Here is a 25,200-nt window from a genome sequence, read left to right as displayed (position 1 = left end):
AAAAACTGGAAACTCAAATGTCCGCCAAATGGTGAATGAATAAATTCTATCATATTCAGCAATAAAAAGGAGCAACTGACAATACATACAAAATGGATAAATCTCAAACATGTTTTTTTTAAGTGAAAAAAAGTCAGACATTAAGAACACTATATAATTCCAGGGGCTCCTGGGTGGCTCAGTAAGTTAAACACCCAACTTCGGCTCAGGTCATGATCTCAGGGTTCAACAAGTTCAAGCCCCACAATGGGCTCAGAGCCTGGAGCCTGCTTCAGATTCTGTGTCTCCCTCTCTCTCTCTGCCCCTTCCCCACTCATGATAGCGCTCTCTCTCTCTCTCAAAAATAAACCTTAAAAAAAATTTTTTTAAACACTATATAATTCCATTTAGATGTTATTCTAAGAAAAGACAAAAAAGGACAGAAAACAAACCCAATGATTGCCAGAGGCTAGGGAGGGAACTGACAGCACAGGGGCAGAGAGAATTTTCTGTAGGGACAGAAATGTTCGATATCTGTACCGTGATTGTGGTAGTGGCTACATTTATGTATACACCTGTCAAAACTCTTTAAACTGTTCAGTTAAAAAAGTGATTTTATTACATGTAAATTACACTTTGATAAACATGACTAAAGAAAAATTATCCCAAGTAAAGAAATTATAATAAAGTCATACATTTTACTATCCAAATTCTATAGTTTATAAAAGCTTCTGGATTCTGTTAATTAAAAAAATAATCTTCCCTAGGGTGCCTGGCTGGTTCAGCCTATAAAGCATGAGACTCTTGACCTCGAGGTTGTGAGTTCCAGCCCCACATGTGGCGGAGAGTTTACTTAAAAAAAAAAACAAAAAATAAAAAATAATCTTCCTTCTCTCTGCTGTGGGATGGTGAGTAGTCATGACAGCCCTGGGTGGGGTGCGGGTTGTCAGAGCCCAAGTGAACCAAGGAAGGAGTCCATGTGGGAAGGGTCGTTCAAAAATGTTCTCAGCTCAAGTACTGGAAGAAGGGTGTCAATGCAGAAGGGCAACCTGGCATGGGGCACTAGGGTGAACAGAGTGAAGAGGATGTATTCACATGAAAGTAGCCCAGTGTGGGGTATCAGAGCCTAAGTGGAGTGAGAAATATATCCACAAACAATGGGGAAGCTGATATGGGGAGTCAGAGTAGGTTGAGGAAAGTGTCCCTTTATCAGAATATCCTGGTATAGGCTGTTAGATCCTGAGAAGGGTAGTGGAGTGGGAGGGATAGAAGGAAGGATCAGCAGAGAAAGAAAGGCATCCAGGAGAGGAGGAGGAGGTAGCAAATATGAAAGATTGGTCAAATACAGGAGGATTGAATAAATATATTAAGGATAATGGAAACCAGATTTCTCACTATCAAAGAAGAGTATTACAAATATGAAAAAGAAAAAAAAAAAAAAAAACAAAACTAGAATGGACCCTGGAGTGTCACACTGAAATTGGAGGTATTAGTGTAAACTCATCATTTTCACTATATACAGATAAATAAAAATATATGTAAATGTGTTTGCGTACATACATCTATGTATTCCCCAACTTCATCCATTAAGAGGGTCTGAGAGCACTAACAACCGAACAGCAATAAAAATACTAGCACTGAGATCTTAGCTTCAAAATGTCATTCTCAGGGGCCCCTGGGTGGCTCAGTCAGTTAAGCATCCAACTTCAGCTCAGGTCATGATCTCACAGTTTGTGAGTTCAAGCCCCACGTCAGGCTCTGCACTGACAGCTCAGAGCCTGGAGCCTGGAGCCTGCTTCAGATTCTGTGTCTCCCTCTCTCTCTGACCCTTCCCAACTCATGCTTTGTCTGTCTGTCTGTCTCTCTCTCTCTCTCTGTCTCTCTCTCTCTCTCTCAAAAATAAATAAACATTGAGAACAATTCAAAACATCATTCTTAGGGCGCCTGGGTTGCTCAGTCGGTTGAGTGTCTGACTCTTAGGCTCAGGTCATGGTCTCATAGTCATAAGATCGAGCCTGGCATCCAGCTCTGCACTGACAGTGTGGAGCTTGCTTGGGATTCTTTCTTTTCCTCTCTCTCTCTCTGCCCCTCCCCCACTCTCTCTCTCCCTCAAAAATAAACAAACTTAAAAAAAAAAATCATTCTCCACTAAAAGGATTCAGGGACCCTAGAGAAATGGCCAATTGCAGGACTAAGGCAGATATAGTATAGGATAAACTTTCTCATGCCAAAAAGTAAAGACATGCTCAAAGAATGAGGGGGATATGTCATAAAGACACAGAAGCCAGATTGAATGGGCTCTCATTGGCCAAATAAGAAACAATCTAAACATCAAAATAAATAGTAACAGAATATAATCCACTAAAAAAAAAAAAAAAAAAAATCATACAGGGTTCCTGGGTGGCTCAGTCAGTTTAAGAGTCTGACATCTGACTTCAGCTCAGGTCATGATCTTGCAGTTTAAGCCCCATGTGGGGCTCTGTGCTAACAGCTCAGAGCCTGCAGCCTGCTTTGGATTCTGTATCTCCCCCTCTCTCTGCCCCTCCCCAGCTCTCTCTCTCTGTCTCTCAAAAATAAATAAACATTTAAAAAGAAAAGCTTAATGAGGAACAAGATATTTACAGAGCTTCAAAGTACTCCTCACAAAATGATTTATTAACAATTACATATTAACTTTATATCGAAGAAGCCTGGCAGGGATTGCTTATATCAAGTAATCAAAGTGAAAATCATCAATAATGGGATAAACTGAAATTGTGTACCACCTGATAGGCTGCAATGAGCATCACTTTTTGTGATATTTCTACACAAAGTACATAATCTGTATGTATCTAATCACTGGAGAACAGATAACCCCAAACTGAGGGGCATTCTACAAAATAAAGGCCCTGTAATCTTCCTAAGTGTCAAGGTTATGAAAAGCAAGAGAAGATGAAGGAATTGTTCCAGACTGAAGAATAAAGAGACATGACTAATAAAAGCAACAAATAATTCTGAATGGGATCCTTTTGCCAGTAGAAAGATTAATAGCACTATCAACAACGCTTAAAACTAGATGGAGAACTATATCAACATAAATTTCCTGATTTTGATAATTGTATTGTGATTAAAGGAGAATATCCTTTTTTGTAAAAACATGCACACTAAAGCATTCTGGAATGACAGGGCATCAGGTCAGCAGCTTCCTCTCAAATGGTTCAGGGAAAAAAGTTCTTCCTACCTTATTTGCAAGTTTCTGCAAGTTTGTGATTGTTTCAATTTTCTTAAGTGAGAAAAAACAATGTTGCTAAAAATGAAATAATGTTAAAAATAAACTGTGATTTTGGGGCACCTGGGTGGCTCAGCCGAGAAGCCACCCACTTTGGCTCAGGTCATGATCTCAGGGTTTGTAACTTTGAGTCCCACAACGGACTCTCTGCTGTTAGTGTGGAGCTTGCTTCGGATCCTCTGTCCCCCTCTCTTTGTCCCTACCGACTTGCGTGCTCTCTCTCAAAAATAAATATTAAAAAAAATAAATAAACTGTGATTCTCCATATTGTTGGTAAGAGACTGCAGAATGCAAAATTACTAGGAAATAAGAAAATGTTGGAGCCAGAAGATACTTTAAATACAGCCCAACCCCTTCTCTTAACAATTGACCTCCATTAGGTCATGAGTAGTGACAGATTAAAAAATGTAAGTTTCCCACTGGGGCACCTGGGTGGCTCAGTCGGTTAAGCGACAACTTCTGCTCAGGTCATGCTCTTGAGGCTTGTGAGTTTGAACCCTGCATTGGGGTCTGTGTTGAAAGCTCAGAGCCTGGAGCCTGCTTTGGATTCTGTGTCTCCCTCTCTCTCTGCCCCGCCCCTGCTCACGCTCTTTCTCTCTCTCAAATACGAGTAAACATTAAAAAAAAAAAAAATGTTTTTAAATAAAAATTTCCCACTGAAGGAAATTAGAAGAGTAATAGTGAAAGGAGGAGTTGACAGAGAATGGGTAGCACAATGACATTCTGACGCTACAGATGACTGTAACCATCAGCAAAACACAATCTCAGCATCTCCTCTGAAAGATGTAGGGACTACCAGCTGCTGTATAAAATTCCTTGCAAATGTGCAACTGGAATTAACCTGAAATACATGTGCTTTCTAGTTCAATTTATTACATTATGCTTAGCTACAGAATACAAAGAAATGCAAATACAAAAATAAACGTGCATGAACCCTGAATTTTCTTAAGTTGCAGAAGTCCAATGATGAAATTAAAATACAATGCATTTGCCAAACTGTTCCTTATGAAGAAAATTTTGCGATGAATTAGAAGATTAGAACATGCATTAAACACTGTGTGTCAATTATACTCAAAAAAACTTTTTTAATCCAAAAAAAGGTTTTTTAGTCACACATTAACATTAAGACCTTCAGCGGTTGGATGACTGTCCTTACTTAAAAGATAGTGCTCAGACACTCTGAAATGACTACCATATCTTGTCCTGAAAGAACAGGGAGCATTTCCTAGAAACGTTTAAAACTGCAAGGACCCCCTTCCCCAGTACCATGGGTTCACTGGGGCGGTGACTAGACAGGCCTCCGACAAGGAAGGGGTGAGGTAGCACTGGACTCTCTCAGCATTTCCTTTTGGAGAGGACAGCCCCCTGCGTCACTCGTTACTCACTCAGGATGCAGGGCAGAAGTTTATCCCCGAGGAACTTAACACAGTTGGCTCCTGCCCTCCTAGCCCTAAGATCCTGGCCCAATCCCGCGGGCACCAGGGCGCTGCCCCTGGTACCCGGCCTCTCCGGAGCGAGGGTCGCAACACCCGCACTCGCCCCCAGCTGGCCCAGCTGGGCCTCCCTGGGCCCCCGCGGACGCGGCCTCTTCCCCTTCTTCTCCCCTCCCCCTCCCCTCGTGCCGGTCCCTCACGCCCACCGTGAGGCTCAGCCCAGCCACGAAGGCCGGACACCGACCTCCCGCTCCGCCGCGGCCGGCCCGGCCCTCCCCGCCTCCCTGCTGCGACGCCCAGCCCCGCAGAGCCCACTGGACAGCAGCCGGGGAGTGGGGGCGGGGGGGGGGGACGGGGGCGGGGAGGCCCGGGGGCGGCGCCCGCCCCACACCCTTACCTGGCTTCTCGTGGTCGTAGCCTACTACGATGAAGTAGTCGGCCAGCCGGGCCATGGCCGCCGCCGCAGCGCCCGGGAAGCAGGTGCCCGTCGCCGCCCTTGCCGCCGCCGCCCACCGGGCCCGGGAGGGCTCAGCATTTTCCCTGCAGCAGCAGTAGCGGCAGCGGCGGCACTTCAGCCATGTTTGACAACCAAGGCGCGCTGTGCGCCTGCGCTAAGCCGAGCGCCTGCTCCTCCCCCGCCCCCACCCGCGCAGACTCCAGGACCCGTGGCCAAGGGTGAGCCCACCCCGCAGCTCCCCGGGTCGCTCGGACTGCTGGCTTAGTAGAGTGGGCTGCTGGACGTATTCCCGCCACCGCAGCCGCTCCTGGTGGTTCACTTGGAAGCCTGGTTGCCCTTTCGTGGCCCACCACCCCCTCGCCCCCTCCCCTTTTTTTCCTAAGCGGGGAGTCCTTTCCTTCCGCCTTCTCTATTCTTTCTTTCTGGATCTGGGAAGAAGAGACAAGGATCGTTGAGGGGTCTCCTGAAAAGTTTGGCTCTTCCCCTCCCCCCACTACTCCCCTACCAAAGACGAGATTCTCCCGCCCTCGACTGCAGCACGGAATTTGCACTGCCAGGGCTTTTGCTGCACGTTTCCTGTTTATGTTGTGCAGATGGGAATTTTAGGAACATGCCACCGAGCAGGCGGGGGAGGGAGAGGCTTTTGCGCAATCTTGAGGCGCCTCGTGCTTCAGTGCTGGGTGGGCTGGGGGCGGTTGGCCTGGGCTTCCCCCGGAGTGCCCGGTGGGGGTGGCTGGATTCCACCAAAGAACGCGGCATCCCCGGGATCCTCCTGAACTGGCCGGGTCCAATAGAGTGTGAGGGAGGAGGCTTTGTCTCTCCCAAGGGAGCCCCTCCCGCCTAGGTTTTCTGCCCTTGCCGCGGTCCCAGGGCTCTTGTAGCAGGAGCAGGTGGTGGCTTCCAACATAACCCACTCAAGCACGCAATACAAAGAATTAGTGGGTCTCACTAGAGATTCTCTAGGTCGCTTTCTTTTTGGCTGCTAGTATTGATCATTTCAAATTTGGCTGGTGAAACACCCAGATGAGTTTGTGTTGTCATTTGTTAGTATCTGAGGAAGTTTTAGTAGTCGGATAAGTTACAGGGGGGTAGGCTGAAGTTTTGGGAATCTCCATGGTTTGCAAATGTGATCATCTTCGTGGTTGCTTATCGCTACTCTTTACTAATTGAGGACTTGACCCATACCATTTACATCTGTCTGGTATACAGTTGGTGCTTAACAAATATATTTAAAGAGTGAATGTACAATTTCCCCTCAACTACCAACAGGAAGTTGCTATAGCTTGAACTCTGAACTCAGAGTCCAGAGAGTTGGAGTTTCAATTTCTGAAAGTATAATTGATCATTTCCTCTTTCTGTGCCATACTTTCTTCATCCAAAAATTGAGAGGGTTGGGCGACACTAAAACTAAAATTCCCAGGAAGGAATACCTTAACTCTAGGAATTTGTATGCAAATTGCTTGTGGTCAAACTTAATCTGTCTAGTTACAGGGGTGGAAAGAAGATAACAGATTGAACTTGAAAATAATTAAACCAAAAAAGCCTCAGTCACACCTCATGTAAGAATCCTCTCTATAACTTCCCTGAAGAGCTCATCATCCAACTTGATCACTTTCAGTAAGAAGTAACCTTACTTCCTTGGGAGGCCGCGCATTCCACTGTTTAAAAGCCCTATTAGAAAGGTCTTACTCATTATGTTACAGTTGTTCTGTAACTTCCCCTATTCTCTCTGGAACTACCCAGAAATAAAAATCTATCTTTTAGTTAGACTTTCAGATTTTTAAGGCAACTGTCATGTTCCTTCCCCATTTTATGTGTCTTTAAATTAAGGCAAAGGGGTGCCTGGCTGGCTCAGAAAAGCATACAACTCTTGATCTTACAGTGTTGAGTTCCAGCCCCATGTTGGGTATAAAGATTACTTAAATAAAACTTTAAATAATAATGTGAAATTCATATAACATAAAATTAACCCTTTCAAAGTACAATTCAGTGGTATTCAGTAGATTCACAATGTTGTATAACTACCACTTCTATCTAGTTCCAAAATAATTTCTATCATACTCAGTAAGCAGCCGCTCCCATTTCTCCTCCCCCAGCCCCTGGTAACCACCATTTGCTTGCTCTCTATGGATTTACCTATTATGGATATTTGATGTAAATGGAATCATACAATATGTGATCTTTTGTGGGTTCTTTCATTTAGTATAATGTTTTCAAGCTTCATCCATTCCATAGCATGTATCAGTACTTCATTTCGTTATGGCTGAATAGTATTCCATTGTATGTATATACTATATAAAATATAATGTATCTATTTTTTCTTTTGTTTTCTGGGCTTTTGGTGTCATATCTAAAAATCCATTGCCAAATCCAAGGTCATAAAAATTTGCTCCTGATTTCTTCTAAGAGTTTCATAGTTTTAGCTCTTGTATTTAGGCCATTTTGTATTAATTTTTGTATATAGCATGACATAGGAGTCCCATTTTACTTTTTAAATATGTTGAGCTTTATTTTATTAACAAGTGTGGGTTTAAATTATTTTAACTTTTTAGGGGCTCCTGGGTGATTCAGTTGGTTAAGTGGCTGACTTTGGCTCAGATCATGATCTCACAGTTTGGGAGTTCAAGCCTCACGTAGGGCTCTTTGCTGCCAGCTCAGAGCCTGGAGCCTGCTTCAGATTCTGTCTCCCTCTCTCTCTCTCTCTCTCTGCCCCTCCCCTGCTCACACTCTGTCTCTCTCAAAAATAAATAAACATTAAAAAATTTGTTTAAATAAATGAATAATTTTAACTTACTTTTTTTTTTTTTTTAATTGAAGCTTAGTTGTTTTCACAGCCTAGAATTAAACATTGTGTGCTGTTAGGCATATTCCATCTGCTGAGTCATAGGGGGGCTGCCATTCCATTTGCAAATGGGTGTTTTGTAGCATAGGGATTTTGACATATCCCAGGTATATGTATAAAGGCACCATGTGTTTATATACACATGTGAACATATTTAGCATACACTGGAGCTGTGCTTTGCTTCTCAGCCAACAACTGCCAATCTGCTGAAACTGATAAGCCCTAACAAGGCACCTGATTACTGAGGTTGGCTGAAGGCCAGACCATCCCCTTGAGATAACCACCATCACCTTTCACCAAAGAGTGAGGGAGTAAAACCCAGATTTGTTTTACTGAAGGCAGGCAGGAGCAGGAGGGGAAGAAGAATATGCAACATAGCATATGCCTTTCATCTATGTTTTAGAAGACAAAAATGCAGCCAGTTACTAGTGAGCAAGAATTATCAGCCCTCTGCTCCTACAGTTGGCTGTTGCGGAGTGAGTGGTTGATCTGTACAGTCATTTCAAGTGCTTCCTGTGGTTAGCCGCTACAGTTCAGAGAGGCAATATGAGAGTTAGACTTAACCAAATGTCCACAAGCAGGGCTGGGACTTCTTAAAATGGTCTTTACAGTAGCAAAGGACACGATTTAGAAAATTGCCTGATCCATTGCCATATCCCCATCCTTTCAGATGCCTAGGTAAAAATCTTAATGATTGTTATCTTCGACACATGCCCCTCTCTCAGCCCCGCATTCATCACTCAGTCCTATTGATCCCACTTCCCAAATATGTATACTCCTCCTGACCCCCATTGTCACCCCACTATCTGAGCCACTACCACCTTCCACCTTAACTATTGCTATGACTTCCTAACTGATGTCCCTGCTTCATTGGTGGTTCTAGATCTTCCACGTAGATAAAAAAAACTTAAGGACGGTAAGCAGGCAATGAACCTTATCTTCAAATTAAATTGTATAGCAAACACACTGTTTCTGCCTTGGGTGTATGTTTGGGGTACAGGAAGGAGGCTTCACTGATGGCTGATGGAAATTGTCCAGTAGTTGCTTTCACACATGTTGATTATATGAGTAGTTGAATCCTGACACATATTAAGTACCCCTGACATTAGCAGCTATAGTGTAAGTAGGTGCTGTGAGAGTTTGCAAGCTGCTTTTACTTAGCTTGCATGTTTTTTTGATGAGTAGGACTGGCTACATCATTTGTAGAGCCCAATATAAAATGAAAACGTAGGATCCTCTGTTAAAAAATTATTAAGAATCTCAAAACAGTGACAGAGCATTAAACCAACTGTGGGACCCTGTGTGACAGAACATGGTGCATGTCCACAAAGCCGGCCCTATTCGTGAAGCTTAGAGTGGAATGTGTGCATGTGTGTGTATGTCTGTGTAGGGGTAAATTAATAGAGATTATGGGTGGACTACGCCCTCACCAGTCTCTCCAGAGTACCATCACTGCCACTGTTTCCCTTCTTGCTCTTCCTTCATCCAGGCCACATTAAATAGCCAAAATGATCTTTTAAATAAATGTATATCAGATCATGTCTCTCTCAACTTTACACCTGTCGATAGATTCCCACATCATCATGAATAAAGTACAAAATCTTCATCATGTCCCAAAGGGTCCTACTTACTCTAATCCTGATGACCTCTTTGATCTTATTTCATGCCACTCTTCTTCCTCACTCAACATGTTTCAACCATACCAGCCTCTCTCTAATATACCAAGTGGTTTCTCACCTCTAAGGCTTTGTATATGCTGTTTCCTCCATTTGGAACATTATCCCCCTAGTTTTGCATTTCCTTCAGAACACTTACCATAGTTTATAATCATGTATTTATTCTTTTGAAGATGTATTTACATCTGGCTACCCACCATCCTGTAAACTCATTGAGGACAAGATGTTTGCATTAATCATTACTGTATGCCCAACATTCAGCACAGAGCTATGCATGTAATATGTGTTCAGTAAATAGTTGTTAAAGGAATAAATGCACTTTCAAATCACATAGCCCCATGCATAAGAATTGCTTCCTTAAAGTGGTTCTAATCTGATAGCATAGGATCCCCACCTGGAGGCAGGCAGCATAATGGTTGCTCCTGTTAACACTTTTGGCTACAGATGACACCCAAATGGTCTAATCATCTCTTTTATAATCCATTTATTAATACCAATCATTGGGTCATCAGTAATAAATTTCTCTTGAAGTCATTTCATCTTATTCTGTTATAGCTGTTAGTATAACAAGCTTCTATATGTTTACCATCTTTTCTGTATTCTCTTTCATCTGTCTATAGCAACTTATATTCTTTAAGCTTCAAGGAGGCTTGTCACATAAAGGGCTGATTTTTTACTATATTTTTAAAGTTTGTTTATTTATTTTGAGAGAGAGAGAGAACACCCACATGAGCAAGGGAGAGGGGCAGAGAGAGGGGGAAAAACAGAATCTCAAGGAGGCTCCTCACTGCCAGCACAGAGCCCAACGCAGGGCTCAGTCTAACAATGGGACCATGACCTGAGCTGAAATCAAGAGTTGGACATCTAACGGGCTAAGCCACCCAGGTGCCCCAAGGACTGATTTATATATATACAATTGGTTTAGTAAACTCTACAACCCAATATGGGGCTCAAACTCCCCACTCTGAGATCAAGAGTTGTATGCTCTACCAACTAAGCCAACCAGGTGCCCCAGGACTGATTGTTTCTGCACAAAAATGAGGCAGCAAATTGTATGCCTATTTTATACTTAAATTGGTTTATTTACATGTGCATTTTTCTGGAAAGGATCTGTATTTTATTAGCTCCTCGGACAGGTCAGAGATTCCAAAGAAGTGCCAAGTTTTTAATCCTGCTTTACTTTTCCCTGTGAGTGATCAAATCTGTAAAACTGATTGTGTCCTTTCTCTAAACCACTTTGTGTTTAGAAACTTCCAGGAAGTTTCTTAAACCTTGTTTTCAAGTGGGCTTTGTAAACAAGCCCTTAGCTTAGCAGCATGGTTTTGAAACATGAATAATACATGCATTATGAACTTTCCTGTTTGAAAAAAAGAGGCATCTGAGATAATTATGCAATGCACTGAGCTCCTCAGTTTTATTCTTCTTACTATCATTAATATAATATATTGCTTCTCATTGTTTTTCTGCATGAGCTGAGTGTGGTCAAACTGGCTTTAGGGAATGTGTCCATATATTAGCTGAGAAACCACCACAGTTTTTTTAAACTCCAAACATCAGTAACAATAAGGCTTGGATTGAGGGCCTAAAAATAATTCAGTTGGAATGTAAAGAAGACACCAATTGAGACACCAGTATAACAAACATTCAGCATATTTGTGTGTCTTTACGTATGATTTCAGGATGCATACATTAATTACCCTGCTTTGGGGTTTATTTACCATCTGACCCTTTAAGAATTCTTGGGCACAAAAAAAGTGGGCCATCATTTACTAGAATTTCTTTCTTTTTTTGTCTTTCTCTTTTCTTGACAGTGAGATTTTAAAGATGTTTCTTCCTTCCCTTCCTTCCTTCTACTCAATATGAATCCAATCACTGCAGCTTGTTTGAAACTTCACGTTAACAAATTACCAGAAGCAGAACTCCTGTGAGGTTTTCTTCTAGATCCCACCGTGTAACTGAAAACACATTCGTGTGTGCGTGTGTGTGTGTGTGTGTGTGTGTGTTTCTTCAGAGATGATTAAGCGAACCAAAGTAGCATGGGAGAAAAAGATGCCAACATTTGGCAAATTTTGTATAATTTTATATATTTTTACAACGTATACCCTATCACCCCCCAACGGAACGCTCGGGCTCTTGTCGCTCGCTTACGCAAACGCGCGCGCGCGCAGACACGCACACACTTTCGAAGATACGGTGTTCTAGCAAGATCCCGAGCTGCCAATTCAGTACTTAAAAAAATGGGGGGTGGGGAAATGATTGGCGGGGGTTTTCAAGCGTCAGATCTCTAAGCGCTAGAGCGCCAAGGGTCACCTGGGCTGATAAGAATTGTGCCAAGGCTCTCTCAGGTGGGAATTCCTGGTATCGCTGCTAAGTCGCTGGTGTAGCCACTGGAGCCAGGCGGAGCGGAGCCCAGTCTCCCCTCCAGGGTTTGCTTTGCTTGTTGAAGCAGCCCGTAGCTCAAAGCGAAGTTTGCATCTAGAGCACGCTTCGCGATCCTGCAGAGGAACTAAAGCCAATTCCCCCCCCCGCCCCCCCCCCCCACTCTCCACCCACTCCCACGGAATCATAGGCTCTCCAAAAAGACACAGAGAGGAGGCAACGAGGGACAGCACAGAGTCCTCTGCAGACCGACCGCCCAGGGCTGGTGGGAACTGGAAGGAACGAGTCCAGACCACGGGACCTACCCTGGCTGTGGGCCGGCGCCCAGCTGTCCTTGACCTTTACAGAAGTCGAGACTCGCGCGCCAGGGAAATGAAAGTAAAACCTGTATTGGCGCGGACCCAACTGGAAGCTGGCTACAAGTAACTCGCATCCTCAGACAAAACTGACAGCCAGCCTGTCTTGGACAAGGTTGGTGCGGAGAGCCTGAGGAAGAGATGGGAAGTGGGAGAGAAGCAGAATAGTTTGGCTGGGGGAGGCTCCTGGAAACAGCAGGCGCGCAGTAATATCCACTGTCTGAGGTACCAACGGAAGAGCCGCCTGCTGCAGTGACAGCCCTGCAGCCCTCCAGGCGGCTGGAACCCAGCCATTATGCTGCGCTGCACCCCTCTGACCCCAGCCCTTGCGAGAGTCAGTGCCACAGCCAGAGTCAGGAATCTGCCCCCCAACCCTCAGCTAGAACTCAGGTCCATTCAGGTGATTCCCTTGGGGGAAGAGTCCTCAGAATAAATAACATCGGCGACAGCCATTCCTTCCCGGGGTAAAATGTCCATGGTTCAGTCCTGAGAATGAAAAGGCCGCTGAACCAGCAGTATGTGGTCCAGACCAGGCCATTCTCTGCCACCTAGCACCCAGTCTTCTTTGCATTGGGTCTCAGGACCAATTTGGCAGAGCAGGTAGGAAGCGAAGAAATCTGCAGAAGACATGTCATAGATGGAGAAACTTAATTTGCCCACGTTTACACAGCCACGGGGTGGGGACTGGAAGCTGGTCGGCAGAGTCCCAATGGTCCCGGGACCACAGCCTCTTGGTCTAGGCACCCGGCTTCAGGACTTGCGAGTGTGGCAGTGGGTGGTGATAGGATACCAGAAGCCGGAATCCAAGAACTAGGGAGCCCCACGGGGCTGAGTTCCCTTCCGGTTTGGCCCTCAGAAAAGAAGAAAATGAAGTCAAGAAGAGGTGAGGGAAGAACACAAACGGGTGACAAACGTGCTTGGGGGTGACTCATCATGAACAGGCATAAATCCTTGGGCGGGGGCTAGGATTCTCCTCTCCCCCCTGACGGCATGATGACCCCAGCCTAGAAATATCCATGCCGCGCCCCAGTCTGCGGTGTTTGCTTCCCTGGCCGAGTTAGGACTTTATTGCTCCCTACCTTTGGTGTGACTTTGGTCAAATACCTCCTCTCTCTGAACTTCAATTTTCTCCTTGGGAAATGAGAACAGTAATGTTAACTTAACTCTCTTAACTCAAGGGTGGGTGTCTGGATCAAAGATCAGGATGTGACTGTTTTGTAAACTCTAAAGCGATTAACATAGGTGAAGCATTAGTGTGCTTCCAGGCTGTAAATCCACACGTTTACAATGGGTGAATGAAGTCTCCGAAGGTAGCCAGACAAACTCTCAGGTTGTACCCTTGTAAGGAATAATTGGATTACAAGGGGAAGGAAACGAAACGGTGTCGTCCGTCCTAATTTTAGTTATTCCCATATTTCCAAATAGGCAACTAAATTCTGAAGCTTCAGATAATTCCCCTCCTCCAAATCCCAATTCTCAAATCAGCCTTCCCGAGCCTTGCCCTTATTGCGAAATCTTTCTAGCCCATTCCAGAACCTTGGAGTCTCATCCTCTCGGGGGGTGCTGGCGAGCCCCACTCCTCCAGTCTCTGCTCTGTGTCCTGCCCCTGCGGCTCTGCAGGAGTCTGGGGTCGCGGTCAGGTCAGGCGCCGAGCCGGCAGGGGGCGCGGTCCACTCGAGGCCACCGCTCCCGAGGTCCGGGGTTCGGGCCATACGCGTGGTACCTCCCGCTGACTGCTGCAGTTCCGTGCCAGTAGGCCTCACAGTCTGGGTTGCATAGGTCCTGAGTAAGGACCCCAAGAGGTTGTACCGGCCCTACTTCTCCCTGGTTTATGTTCTGAAGATTTAGGCTTGTGGTAGTTCCTGAACCAATCTCTGGAGCTCATCTCTGAGCCCTCTGGGCATGAGGGACCCTCACCGCAATCCCACATCCTCGGGCTGCAATGCGCGCGCCCGAATGCAGAGGCCCGCGCGCGCCCGAGGGAAGAATGGGAGGGCGCGAGGGCAGCCCAAGCCCCGCCCCCTCTGCTCTTATAAAGCTGAGGCACCGGAGCCGGACACTCAGTGGTTTCTTGGTGACACTAGCCGGAACAGCTCGAGCCTTGCCACCTCTGGTTTCTCACCGCGGCTTGGACGGTGGGGTTTTGCCAGTGCCAGAGCGACGTCTCAGACTTTCACCTCCCAGACCTTGGCAGATCACCCCCTCAGCAGGTAGGCGCCACAGGCGGGGCGGGTTAGCGGGGGTGGGGGGGGGTGGGAGGGCGGGTAGTGGGGGGAGGGACTTTAGAGTGCTGGAAACTGGGAGTGCTGGGTGAGGGGTACAACCCATTTTGGAAGGTCCTTCGCGGGTTGCGTCCTATATCCTGGGTCCAGCCGTGCACACAGCTGGAACTGCAGAGACCCACTCCCTTCTACTCCGCCAGCCAAATAACGAGAAGTTGGGCAGGGAACCTCTGGGAGCCTGGCGCTAGGTAAAGGCCTCCTCTGAGGGGCCCGTCACCCACCCGGCGGGTGCAAATGCAGCTGGCGCCTCTCTGCGCCCGGGCGAGATAAGCGTCTGAGCCAGGCAGAGCGCGGGCTGAGCCTGCCCGAGCGGGGGGCCCCCACACGTCCTCCGTGCCCCGCCCGGGCCGTGCTACAGGCGGAGTGCTCACGCTCGGCCCCTCTCTCCTTCCAGGGTTTGCACATCGCCGCCGGCATGAAGCTGGTTCCCGTCGCCCTCATGTACCTGGGCTCCCTGGCCTTCTTGGGCGCGGACACTGCTCGGCTCGACGTGGCGTCAGAGTTCCGAAAGAAGTGAGTCGCAAGCAGCTCCCTCCTCAGTCCTTGTACCTGGGAGACAAGGGAAACTGGCTGTCGGTCCCGAGGGGTTAGAAGTGAACCGGAGCCCGTCTGGACCGGGACCTCGCCTGGACGCACGCGAATCGAGTCTATTTGTGTTTTCTAGATGGAATAAGTGGGCTCTAAGTCGTGGCAAGAGGGAACTTCGGGTGTCCAGCAGCTACCCCACAGGGCTCACTTACGTGAAGGCCGGGCCAACCCAGACTCTCATTCGGCCCCAGGACGTGAAGGTCGCCACTCACAACCCCCAGGCCAGGTAACTATGCCCTGTGCCGAAGCGGGGTGGGCAAGGGGGAACTCTCCTCCACTACCCTGGCCCTGGGGATCTTCAGGGCTGTCTGGCAGTTCAGACCGCGGTAGCAGTTTCCCGTTCCCTCTGGTCCTTGAATGGCTCGGATTCCTGGTGGCTGAGGCCAAAGCCCTGCTTGATGGGGGTCTCATGTTACCTTCCTTCCCTTCCCCAGCAGTCCGGACGCCGCCCGCGTCCGAGTCAAGCGCTACCGCCAGAGCATGAACAACTTCCAGGGCCTGCGGAGCTTCGGCTGCCGCTTCGGAACGTGCACAGTGCAGAAACTGGCGCACCAAATCTACCAGTTCACGGACAAGGACAAGGACGGCGTCGCCCCCAGGAGCAAGATTAGCCCCCAGGGCTACGGCCGCCGGCGCCGGCGCTCCCTGCCCGAGACTGGCCCCAACTGGACTCTGTCCCTGGAGCCACAGGCACGCGCGGTTCCGGCCTCCTCCCGGGTGCATCAGGTGCTCGACACCCTCCTTAAGATTTAGGCGCCTGTGGCAGCAGCGAACAGGCGCGCGTATGCATCCCGCTGGCTTCCCCTGGGGGCTGAGGGTTTCCCAGAACCGAGCTCCTCAGCCGACGGAGACCGGGCTGAGACAGCCCTGCAGAGACCAGGAGTCCGGTAGGCACCGTCCAGCGGCGAGCCCTGGCTCTGCAAGAGCCCCTTCTCCTCGGAGGCACCGTTCCCTTCCTCCCAATCGGGCCCAGGTGCCCCGTGGGGGCAGAAGAATGCGAGGGAGTGTCTGCCAGACTTACGGAGAGGAGAAAAATTGAGATACAGATGCTTGCGACCGCCCCCCCCCCCCCCCCCCCCCCCCGCTCCACCCAGGCCAGGGGCAGGGGTCTGAGTCCCTGCCGTGCCTACCCACAAACTGATTTCTCACGGGGGACTGTCACCCCACCGGGGCGCAAGCCTCACTATTACTTGAACTTTCCAAAACCTAGCGAGGAAAAGTGCAATGCGTGTTATATATATAGAGGTAACTATCAATATTTAAGTTCGTTGCTGTCAAGATTTTTTTTGTAACTTCAAATATAGAGATATTTTTGTACGTTATATATTGTATTAAGGGCATTTTAAAGCAATTGCATTGCCCCCCTCCCCACTTATTTTAATACGTGAATGTCTGAGCGAGATGGAACATTGCTGCGTGGAATGTGTGAGAGCGTGTGCGTGCAAGACTGATTACCTCTTGTGGAAGAAGGAAGCACCGTGTCTCTGTATATCTATTACATAAAATGGGTGATATGCGAAATAGCAAATCAATAAACTATCTCGATGCTGATTAATTCTCGGCTGACGAGTCTTGGGAGAGACGTTTCCCCTGGTCCTGGCGCGTCCGGGAGCCGCCTAGAGTGGGAAGGTGGCACGGCTGCTCCAGCGCGAGCCGGCCGTGTCCGCGCGCGGGCGGAGCTGTCCCGTGCGCTGCTCTCCTTGTGCTGCGCGCAGAGCGCCTGTCCTGCGAGCGGGTCCGGGCTTCGCGAAGGCTCCTCAAGTCGCAGCCTCGCGTGGCGGCCGGGCCGGGTTGGGTAGGATGAGCCCTAGCGCAGAGGGGAGACTCGACTCTCTGCGTTGCGCAACAGAGTCCCAGATTTTATGGAGTTTCTCGCGGAACCCCGTGCGAAAAAGAAAACGCACCTCGGAGAGTTAGGGTGGTCTCCGAGGTCTTCTAAGTGAGGAGTTGTCCCGGGCTGCCGCGGTGTAAAAGTTAGAAGCTACTCCAGCAAAATGTTCGCACTGCTCCGGGAATCCGGCAGCCACGCCATTAACCCCAATCTTCTGCCGCCCTGGTGCCCCAGCCAGCCGGCGGGCTCATCAGCGAGGCTGTGGCGCCCCCAGCCGGCAGCCGGGGTACGACCCGAGGGCCGTCAGGCGGTACGTGCGGTTTAATAAGTCCTCCTACGTGGGAGTCAGCACACAGCCCTAATGAGAGAGGAAAGAAAAAAACAGTTTGCAGATGCCAACCAGGGCCGGCCCCCCCCAGACCTGCACGGCGGCTCCCTGTTCTGGGACCGTGACTCAGCGCCCACACGCTGCGCAGCGTGCAGCTGCTGGCCGGAGGCGGGCGGGACGGACGTGCCGCCGGAATCGTGCGCCTCTGACGGCCTGAGACCTTCATTGTTCCGCCTTCTCTTGCCGCTCTCCTCTTCCTTCCTCCTCCCCAAGTTTTTTCATTTTTTTCTCCACTTCTCTCCAGGCTGCCTTTTGCTCCCTCCTTCCTTCCTCCGCCTAGCTTTATCATCTTAGAAGGTTGACCCGCGTTCCGGTGATAGAAGGTGGACACTAAGCCTCAGTGAGTGACTAGAAGGTCAGAGGACCTGGGAACAGGACAGAAGGGGAGGATAAGAGGAAGCACCCCTGATTTTGAGTTCCCTGCCCCATTTGTCTCATCCGACGTGCTGGGAACCCAGGATGGAGATCAACTGCTTGTCCTTTTCAGCAAGTGTCCCTAGCCTTTCCACTTCAAAGCATGGCTGAAATGTTGATGTTTGTAGGTGATCTCAGAAACCTTACTGGTGGAGAAAAATCTGAGTTTGGAAAATGGAAATGTTTCCAGCAGCCTGCCTTTTCCTGGACCTTTTACACCCTTTTCTTTTCTTCTTCTTCTTTTTTTTAACCTGTATATACGGCTTTTTTTTTTTTTTCCTGTTTTTTTTTTTTTCTTTTTTTGGTTTGTTGTTTCAATTTTTTATTTAAATTCCAGTTAGTTAACATACAGTGTAATGTTGGTTTCAGGAGTAGAATTTAGTGTTTCATCACTTACATATAACACCCAGTGCTCATCACAGCAAGTGCCTGCCTTAATGCCCATCACCCATTTAGCCCATCCCCCACACCTGCTACCCTGGGGGCCAGGGATAGTTACTTTCAGAAAAAAACCTGTATATACAGTAGCAAAAGAGATCAGTCCTAGGTCTGGGGTCCATATTAATAGTGTCAGTATTCATACAGTTCATTGTCCTATTTTATCTTAATTTTGTGAGGTTCGTCAAAATTGAGAAGGTTACAAATGCAGCAACTGACCATCCTTGTCATCAAGGTTCTTTTAATAAAAATTCAGAGAGAACTCTGTGCCAGTCATTGTAAAAGGTACAGGGCATGTATGAATGAAGGAGTGACTAAAAATTCCAGCCATGGAATTTCTGTGTCAGTGAGTGGTTCTGGGTGGTCTGAAGGGGCTATAGAAGCTGCAGAGAGTAGCAAACACTTCGGCCTCGCAGACAGTGGCTCAGGATTAAATACCCTTTTCCTTGAACCAAGGTTTGTCCTACAGCCACAGAACCCTCCAGCCAAACCTCACCCTGGCAGGACTTCAGGCAGGAGACAAAGCTGCCAAAGGCAGGTTGGACACTAGCTTAGGGCTGTTCTGAGCAGGGAATGAGCATCTAGCCTTTAGCCCAAGGAGTCTTATGACTCCCTTAAGGGAATCCAAGGCAATGAAGGAGATGGTTCAGCTCAGAGACGAACAAGGCAGCTGCTCGGCTGGAGTCCTTCACTACTGAAAACTTTGTGACTGGAGATGTGTCTGAACAGACAGAAGACCCTCCTATGACCAGTGTGGTACAAGTTCAGAATTGACTGAAGGTCACCATCAACCCCTGGGACCTTCTCTGTGAGCCATTCAACCTACCTTCTGGATTTTTTTCATAAGGTGTTGAAGCTTGTTAGGATAAGGCCTCCTAATGCCAAGAACACATCATTTATCAACAGTGATGAGTCATTTGTGAGCTGATTCGACATGTCCTCAGCTGAGTAGTCACAACTTTTATCTTTAGCTACTGTTGCTGGCTGTGGGAATGGTACCATCCACTTGTAATCAGAGGAAGGATACTGGGCAATTTCTTGAGAAGCCAAACACCTTGGCTGAACAGGAGTGGAAGGGAGTTATGGGGGAGGATAGAAACGGATTCTTTTCTTAGCACCCGCTTTGTATCATATATTCTCCTAGCCACTTTGTACACCTGATCTCATTTAAGTCTTTTTTTTTTAAGATTTTTTTAAAGGTTTATTTATTTTAGAGAGAGAGAGAGAGCACGAGCAGTGAAGGGACAGAGAAAGAGGGGTACAGAGGATCCAAAGTGGGCTCTTTGCTGACTGCAGACAGCCCGATGCAGAGCTCAAACTCACAAACCATGAGATTGTGACCTGAGCCAAAGTTGGATGCTTAACCGACTGAGCTACCCAGGCACCCCTATCTCATTTAATTCTTAGAGCAGCTTTCTAAAATAGATGTTATTATCTCTACTTGTAGATAAGAGAATTAAACCTCAGAGACACAAAGGAATTTAGCCACAGTCACACAGTGAGTAGTAAGTGCTAGAGTCTGAATTTGCACCCAAGTGCTATAGTCTATTTTAATGCTACAAATACATGGAGAGTAAGTGGGATAATTTTAACATTTGGATTTTCGGGCCAGGTGTCCCCAAATGTCCTCTAATATGAAGATGGCTTGGGTAGGTGATTTACACCTGTGGTTCTGGAAGATTTACATGAGGCTGGTAGGACTGGAAGGGAAAACGTCTTTAGTGGTATGCTCAGTGAGTGCAAAATAAATAAATGAAGTGAGTTTTAAAATTCTTGGTCCTAGTTTGAAGCAGGGGTTATAAATCAGGAATAGCTTTCCCCCCCCTGAGCTAAGCCACTGACCTCTTTGGTTTTAATTGCCAAATATAGTTAGAACATACCCTGAAGGCCTCAAGAGCTGGCTTCTGAGGGGAAGGCCTTCTGAGCTATTCCTGGCCAAACACAGTCCCACTCTGTAGGTCTTTAGTCGCCTGTAAGAACACCTGTGTCTACAAAGCTACAAATAGAGTTTCCACTCTTGAGGTGGAACCTTTTGTCTTTGGCAATTGTTGCCCAAGGCAGCTTTTCAGAGACTGTTGTAAGCTGACTGCTGTAAGTTGAAGGCTGCCCCTCCTTTCCTCAGCCAAGGAGAAGGCCTTGTTATCCTGGGTCCTATGGAGGTTTCTGCCAAAGCTGGGTTGGAGGCTTGATCTCCATTTGCATGGGAGGAAGGGTGAGGCTAGATAGCTATCTGGTGGTCCCACTGATCTTATTCCAGAGCTATTTTGGAACATTCTGGAAAAACAATAAAATGACTGTGATCACACAGGTGGCTGAATTTAGTAGATTATTGTGCATTTATCCAATAGCAGGAAAGTACTTCTGAGTATTAAGATGAGTTTTTGAAACATAAAAAAAAAAAAATGCCTTTTCCTTATTATACGATATTTATTCAGTGAAGAAAAAAGATTCACCTTTCATACCACTCCTAGAGATAGCTACTATTAATATCTTAGTATATACCCTTTTGGACATTTATATATATAATACATATACATTTATATACAAATTGAACTCAAGTGCAGGAAGCTGAATTAAACATATTCCTCAATTTTAAGCAAACTGTCATTACCAGTCTATTCTGGGCTTCTCTCTTGTTTTATTTTAATTATTTAATTTTTTCTCCTTTAATATCCATACCCCTTTCCATTTCCTTCATAGGAACCCTCTTTAACATATCTTTATGATGATTTATATTCCCTCTCTCTTTCTCCATATATATATGTATATATACTTAAAAAAATTTTTTTTAACATTTATTTTTGAGAGACAGAGAGAGACAGAGCATGAGCAGGGGAGGGGGAGAGAGAGAGAGAGAGAGGGAGACGTAGAATCCGAAGCAGGCTCCAGGCTCTGAGCTGTTAGCACAGAGCTTGACACGGGACTAGAACTCACGAACTGCGAGACCATGACCTGAGCTGAAGTCGGACGCTTGACCGACTGAGCCATCCAGGCACCCCTGTATATATATATATATATATATATATATATATATATTCTTGATCCTTTTATTCTGTTGGAGTGTTTGTTTTTTCCTGTTGACTTGAAATACTACCTAATGATTAAGAATATTAAAGTCCATCATGTTCGCACATTCCTTTTTTTCCTTTTTGTGGAGTGTGCTTTTTTTGCCATACAAAACTTATAGATATTTATGTAATCAAAGTTACCAATCTTTCCCTTTATAATTTCTGTCTTTTAAAAAATGTTTATTTACTTTTGAGAGAGAGAGAGAGAGCACAAGTGGGGAAGGGGCAGAGAGAGAGGGAGACAAAGAATCTCAAGCAGGCTCCAGGCTCTGAGCTGTCAGCACAGAGCCCAACATGGGGCTCAAATCCATGAAATCATGACCTAAACAGAAGTCAGATGCTTAAGTGACTGAGATACCAAGACACCCCTATAATTTCTGTTTTTCTTGGTTTCCTTAGGGTCTTTCTGTGTATTTTAGAATATTTGCCTATTTTTCTTTTAACACTTTTTAAAAATGTATTTATTTTTATTTTTTAGAGAGAGCATGAGCTTTCTTTTATTTTTAATTATTTTAATTTAATTTAATTAAAAAAAATTTTTTAAATGTTTATTTATTTTTGAGAGAGACAGAGTGTGAACGGGGGAGGGGCAGAGAGAGAGGGAGACACAGAATCTAAAGCAGGCTCCAGGCTCTAAACTGTCAGTACAGAGCCCGATGTGGGGCTCGAACCCAGGGACTATAGGATCATGACCTGAGCTGAAGCTGGTCACTTAACTGACAGAACCACCCAGTCACACCTATTTTATTTTAGATAGAGCATGTGGCGCAAATCAGGGAAAGGGGCAGAGGGAGAGAGAAAGAATCTTAAGCAGGCTTAAGCATGCTGAGTGTAGACCTCAACACAGGGCTTGATCCCGCCCGTGACACTGGGATCATGGACCTGAATCGAAATCAAGAGTAGGGTGCCCAACCGACTGAGCCACCCATATGCCTCTCTTCTAACACTTTTGTAATTTCATTTTGTATTTTTAATATTTTTATGCAACTGGAATTTATTTTGGTGTATGATGTGAGGTAGGGATTTAACTCGATTTCTTTTCTCCCAAATCGTTGGCCAGTTGCCTAGTACATATACTAAGTAGTACGCATTTTCTGCAGGATTTGAGAGGTTTCCTTTTGCATATACTACAGAGGTTTTCAAGCTGTGTTCTATAGAGCCACAGGATTTTCCTGAGTTATTTCTGTAGATTCCTGGGGAGACAAAGAGGAAGCAAAAGAGCCAGATTCCTACTGCAGCTTCAGATGGAGCAGTCCTATTCTTTTTTTGTTTTATATGTTGGGGCTCTATGTCAGATTTTATTTGAAGAGAGTTCATCTGCCTGCAAATCAGTAATATAATAAATTCTTTTTTTTTTTTTTTTTTTTTTAGTTTTCATTTTAATTCCAGTTAGTTAACACAGTGTTCTATTAGTTTCAGGTGTATAATATAGTGGTTCGACAATTCCACACATCATCCTGTGCCCATCACAAGTGCACTTCTTAATCCCCATCACCTATTTAACCAATCCCCCCACTCCCTAAATTCTTAAACACTAAATACTTGAATTTGCTTCTGGTCCTTTTATTCTCTTCTATTGCTCAGTCCATCTCTCCCTGTGTTAGTTTTACAATTAAATTATTATGCAATTTTTCAAGCATACACAAAAAATAGAGATAATAACATGAACTTCCATATGCCTATTGTCAAAATCTAATACTTATCAGGGGCACCTGGATGGTTGGGTTAGTGGAGCATACAACTCTTGATCTTGTGGTGGTGAGTTCAAACCCCACACTGGGTGTAGAGTTTACTTAAAAATAAAATAAAAATTGGGGCTCCTAAGTGCTCGTCGGTTGAACGTCTGACTCTTGATTTTGACTTGGGTCGTGATCCCAGGTTCGTGGGATCAAGCTGTGCATCAGGCTTTGCACTGAGCATGAAACCTGCTTAAGATTCTTTCTGTCTCCCTCTGCCACTCTCTCCAGCTTGCACACTCTCTCTCTCTCTTTTTCTATCTCTTTAAAATAAAATGAACATATAAACTAACACTTATCAAGAATTTGCCATGCTTAATTCATCTATCCCAATTTTGTTTTGTTTTTTGTTTCTTGCCAAAGAACCTGGTTTTCTTTTCCTTCCTTCCATCCTTCCTTCTTTACTCTCCTGTCTACTGTCCAGACACTATATCATTTCACCCCCACACACACTTCTATATACATCTGTTTAAAAAAAAAAATCTTTCTTACATAACCAAATGCTATTGTCGCACTTAACATTAACAGTAATTTTGTGGTATCATCTCATACCCATTCCATAATCAAATTTGCCTTACTGCCTCAAAAATGTCTTTTGACAGTGGTTATTTCAAAACAGACTCCAAATAAGAATGTCATATCTCTAAAGTTTCTTTTAATCTTGAGCAACCCCTCTCCCTTTTGTTTTCATGCCATCGACTTGTTGAAGAAAACAATGTTTTCATAATTCACATTTAGAACTTTTATTATTAAGGGGTGCCTGGGTGGTTCAGTCGGTTAAGCATCTGACTTTGGCTCAGATGATCTCATGGCTTGTGAGTTCAAGCCCTGGGTTGGTCTCTGTGCTGACATCTCAGAGCCTGGAGCCTGCTTCAGATTCTTTGTCTCCCTCTCTCTTCCCCTCCCCCACTCACGCTCTGTCTCTCTCTCAAAAGTAAATACACATTTAAAAATTAAAAAAAAAAAAGAACTTTTATTATCAAGATAAATCTTGATTCTCCATTTCCCTGTGCTTGTGTAAACTCAGCCAGAACATCCTGGCCTGCTCACTTGTCAGGGTCGGGTGGGGCCCTGGAGTGGTCAATGTTGTAGTATTTCTTACAGAGACAGAGTATCTTGAACTGTTAATCTTTGTGCTTTTCTTTGCTACACTTTTTCCACTTGACCTTTTCCCTAGTAAATCAGAGGCATTGCCTGGAAGAGAATTAGGATTGGTACAACCGGAATGCAAAGAGAAAGAAACAGTCAGAATAAAACAGTCAATGTTCAGTTTTCTGACTTTTAAAATAGCCTCTTGAAGCCCACATCATGAACAATAGTTTTGAAAGCCAAAGCCTTTAATTTGCAGAGAACCAGGTTTTGTTGAGAGAAGAAAAAGCCCTTGAGAATCAAAAGGAAGGCCCGGAAGCCTGAGGGATTGGGTTTTGCCCTAAGGACATATTGGAAACAGTCTAGAGAGAGTGCCAGACTAAGCCCTTTCACCCAAGCATCCTCTGGCCTGGGGGAGGGCTGGTACCTAGGAGGCTGGAGGGAGGCCTGGGGAAAAGCCCCACCATGAAGAGGACAGCACCCTCCAGAGACTGCCGCCAGTCAGCCACAGGAAGCCTGTGGAGGCTGATCAATGCCTGGAGCTCATCCGCCTTTTGAGTGAGTCCCACTGTTGCTGCGCTGAAGAGCCTCATTAGCTGTGTTTTTGTTTGGTTGGTTGGGTTTTTTTGTGTTTTGTTTTTTGTTTTTTGTTTTTTGTTTTTTGTTTTTTTACCACTGCAGGGCAGGTGCAGGTGGGGGTGTGGGGGGAGAAGTATCTTTCATCATCAGCCACACTCAGGTGGCCCAGCAGAAGTGATGCTTGCCTGTGCCCACGGTCATTGTTGAGCTCCATCTTGGTTGCTCTGTGTGGTAGAAGACATTATGAAGTCACCCCCAGCTTCTTAGACCAAAGGGTGGGCACTTTACACCAAATGGGTGCCGGAGATATAGGGTGAGTCACCCACCTCTGTATTTGGGTGGGACCGGACACTGAAAGACTCAGTGCATTATATTCTCAAGTCACACGTGGGACAGG

General features: G+C 46.0%; 2 protein-coding genes across 5 annotated transcripts in view; one reads left to right on the top strand and one right to left on the bottom strand.

Moving 5' to 3' along the window:
• SBF2 (SET binding factor 2) overlaps nt 1-5,293 on the bottom strand; it is a 478,944-nt gene extending 473,651 nt beyond the window's left edge. For 2 of the 3 annotated variants that reach the window (XM_049650241.1, XM_049650223.1), the window contains exon 1: nt 5,078-5,293. In XM_049650241.1, coding sequence (XP_049506198.1) covers nt 5,078-5,132 — 55 coding nt within the window. In that variant the 5' untranslated portion in view covers nt 5,133-5,293. The remainder of the gene's footprint in view (nt 1-5,077) is intronic. The other variant, XM_049650233.1, reaches the window with a different exon arrangement.
• Nucleotides 5,294-14,442: 9,149 nt separating this feature from the next.
• ADM (adrenomedullin) lies at nt 14,443-16,343 on the top strand. 2 transcript variants are annotated; one of them, XM_049650214.1, is made up of 4 exons: nt 14,443-14,600; nt 15,067-15,185; nt 15,337-15,486; nt 15,698-16,343. In XM_049650214.1, exons 2-4 carry the CDS (start codon nt 15,088-15,090, stop codon nt 16,011-16,013), a joined length of 564 nt encoding a protein of 187 aa, XP_049506171.1. In that variant the 5' UTR covers nt 14,443-14,600; nt 15,067-15,087; the 3' UTR covers nt 16,014-16,343. The 2 variants fall into 2 exon arrangements, with proteins under 2 accessions (XP_049506171.1, XP_049506161.1); XM_049650204.1 differs by having other exon boundaries at nt 15,695-16,343.
• The last annotated feature ends 8,857 nt before the right edge of the window (nt 16,344-25,200 follow it).

Source organism: Panthera uncia, chromosome D1 (assembly GCF_023721935.1).
Source record: "Panthera uncia isolate 11264 chromosome D1, Puncia_PCG_1.0, whole genome shotgun sequence".
Taxonomy (NCBI): domain Eukaryota; kingdom Metazoa; phylum Chordata; class Mammalia; order Carnivora; family Felidae; genus Panthera; species Panthera uncia.
Note: the sequence above shows the minus strand (reverse complement) of the source record. Positions and strands in the feature narration are given on the sequence as shown.

What these genes read in the sequence shown, in the direction of transcription:
- ADM (XM_049650204.1), top strand. Translation starts at nt 15,088, where the DNA reads ATGAAGCTGGTTCCCGTCGCCCTCATGTACCTGGGCTCCCTGGCCTTC. An exon ending in GCGTCAGAGTTCCGAAAGAA is followed by an intron (nt 15,186 to 15,336) that starts GTGAGTCGCAAG and finishes TGTGTTTTCTAG; the next exon opens with ATGGAATAAGTGGGCTCTAA. An exon ending in ACTCACAACCCCCAGGCCAG is followed by an intron (nt 15,487 to 15,694) that starts GTAACTATGCCC and finishes TCCCTTCCCCAG; the next exon opens with CAGTCCGGACGCCGCCCGCG.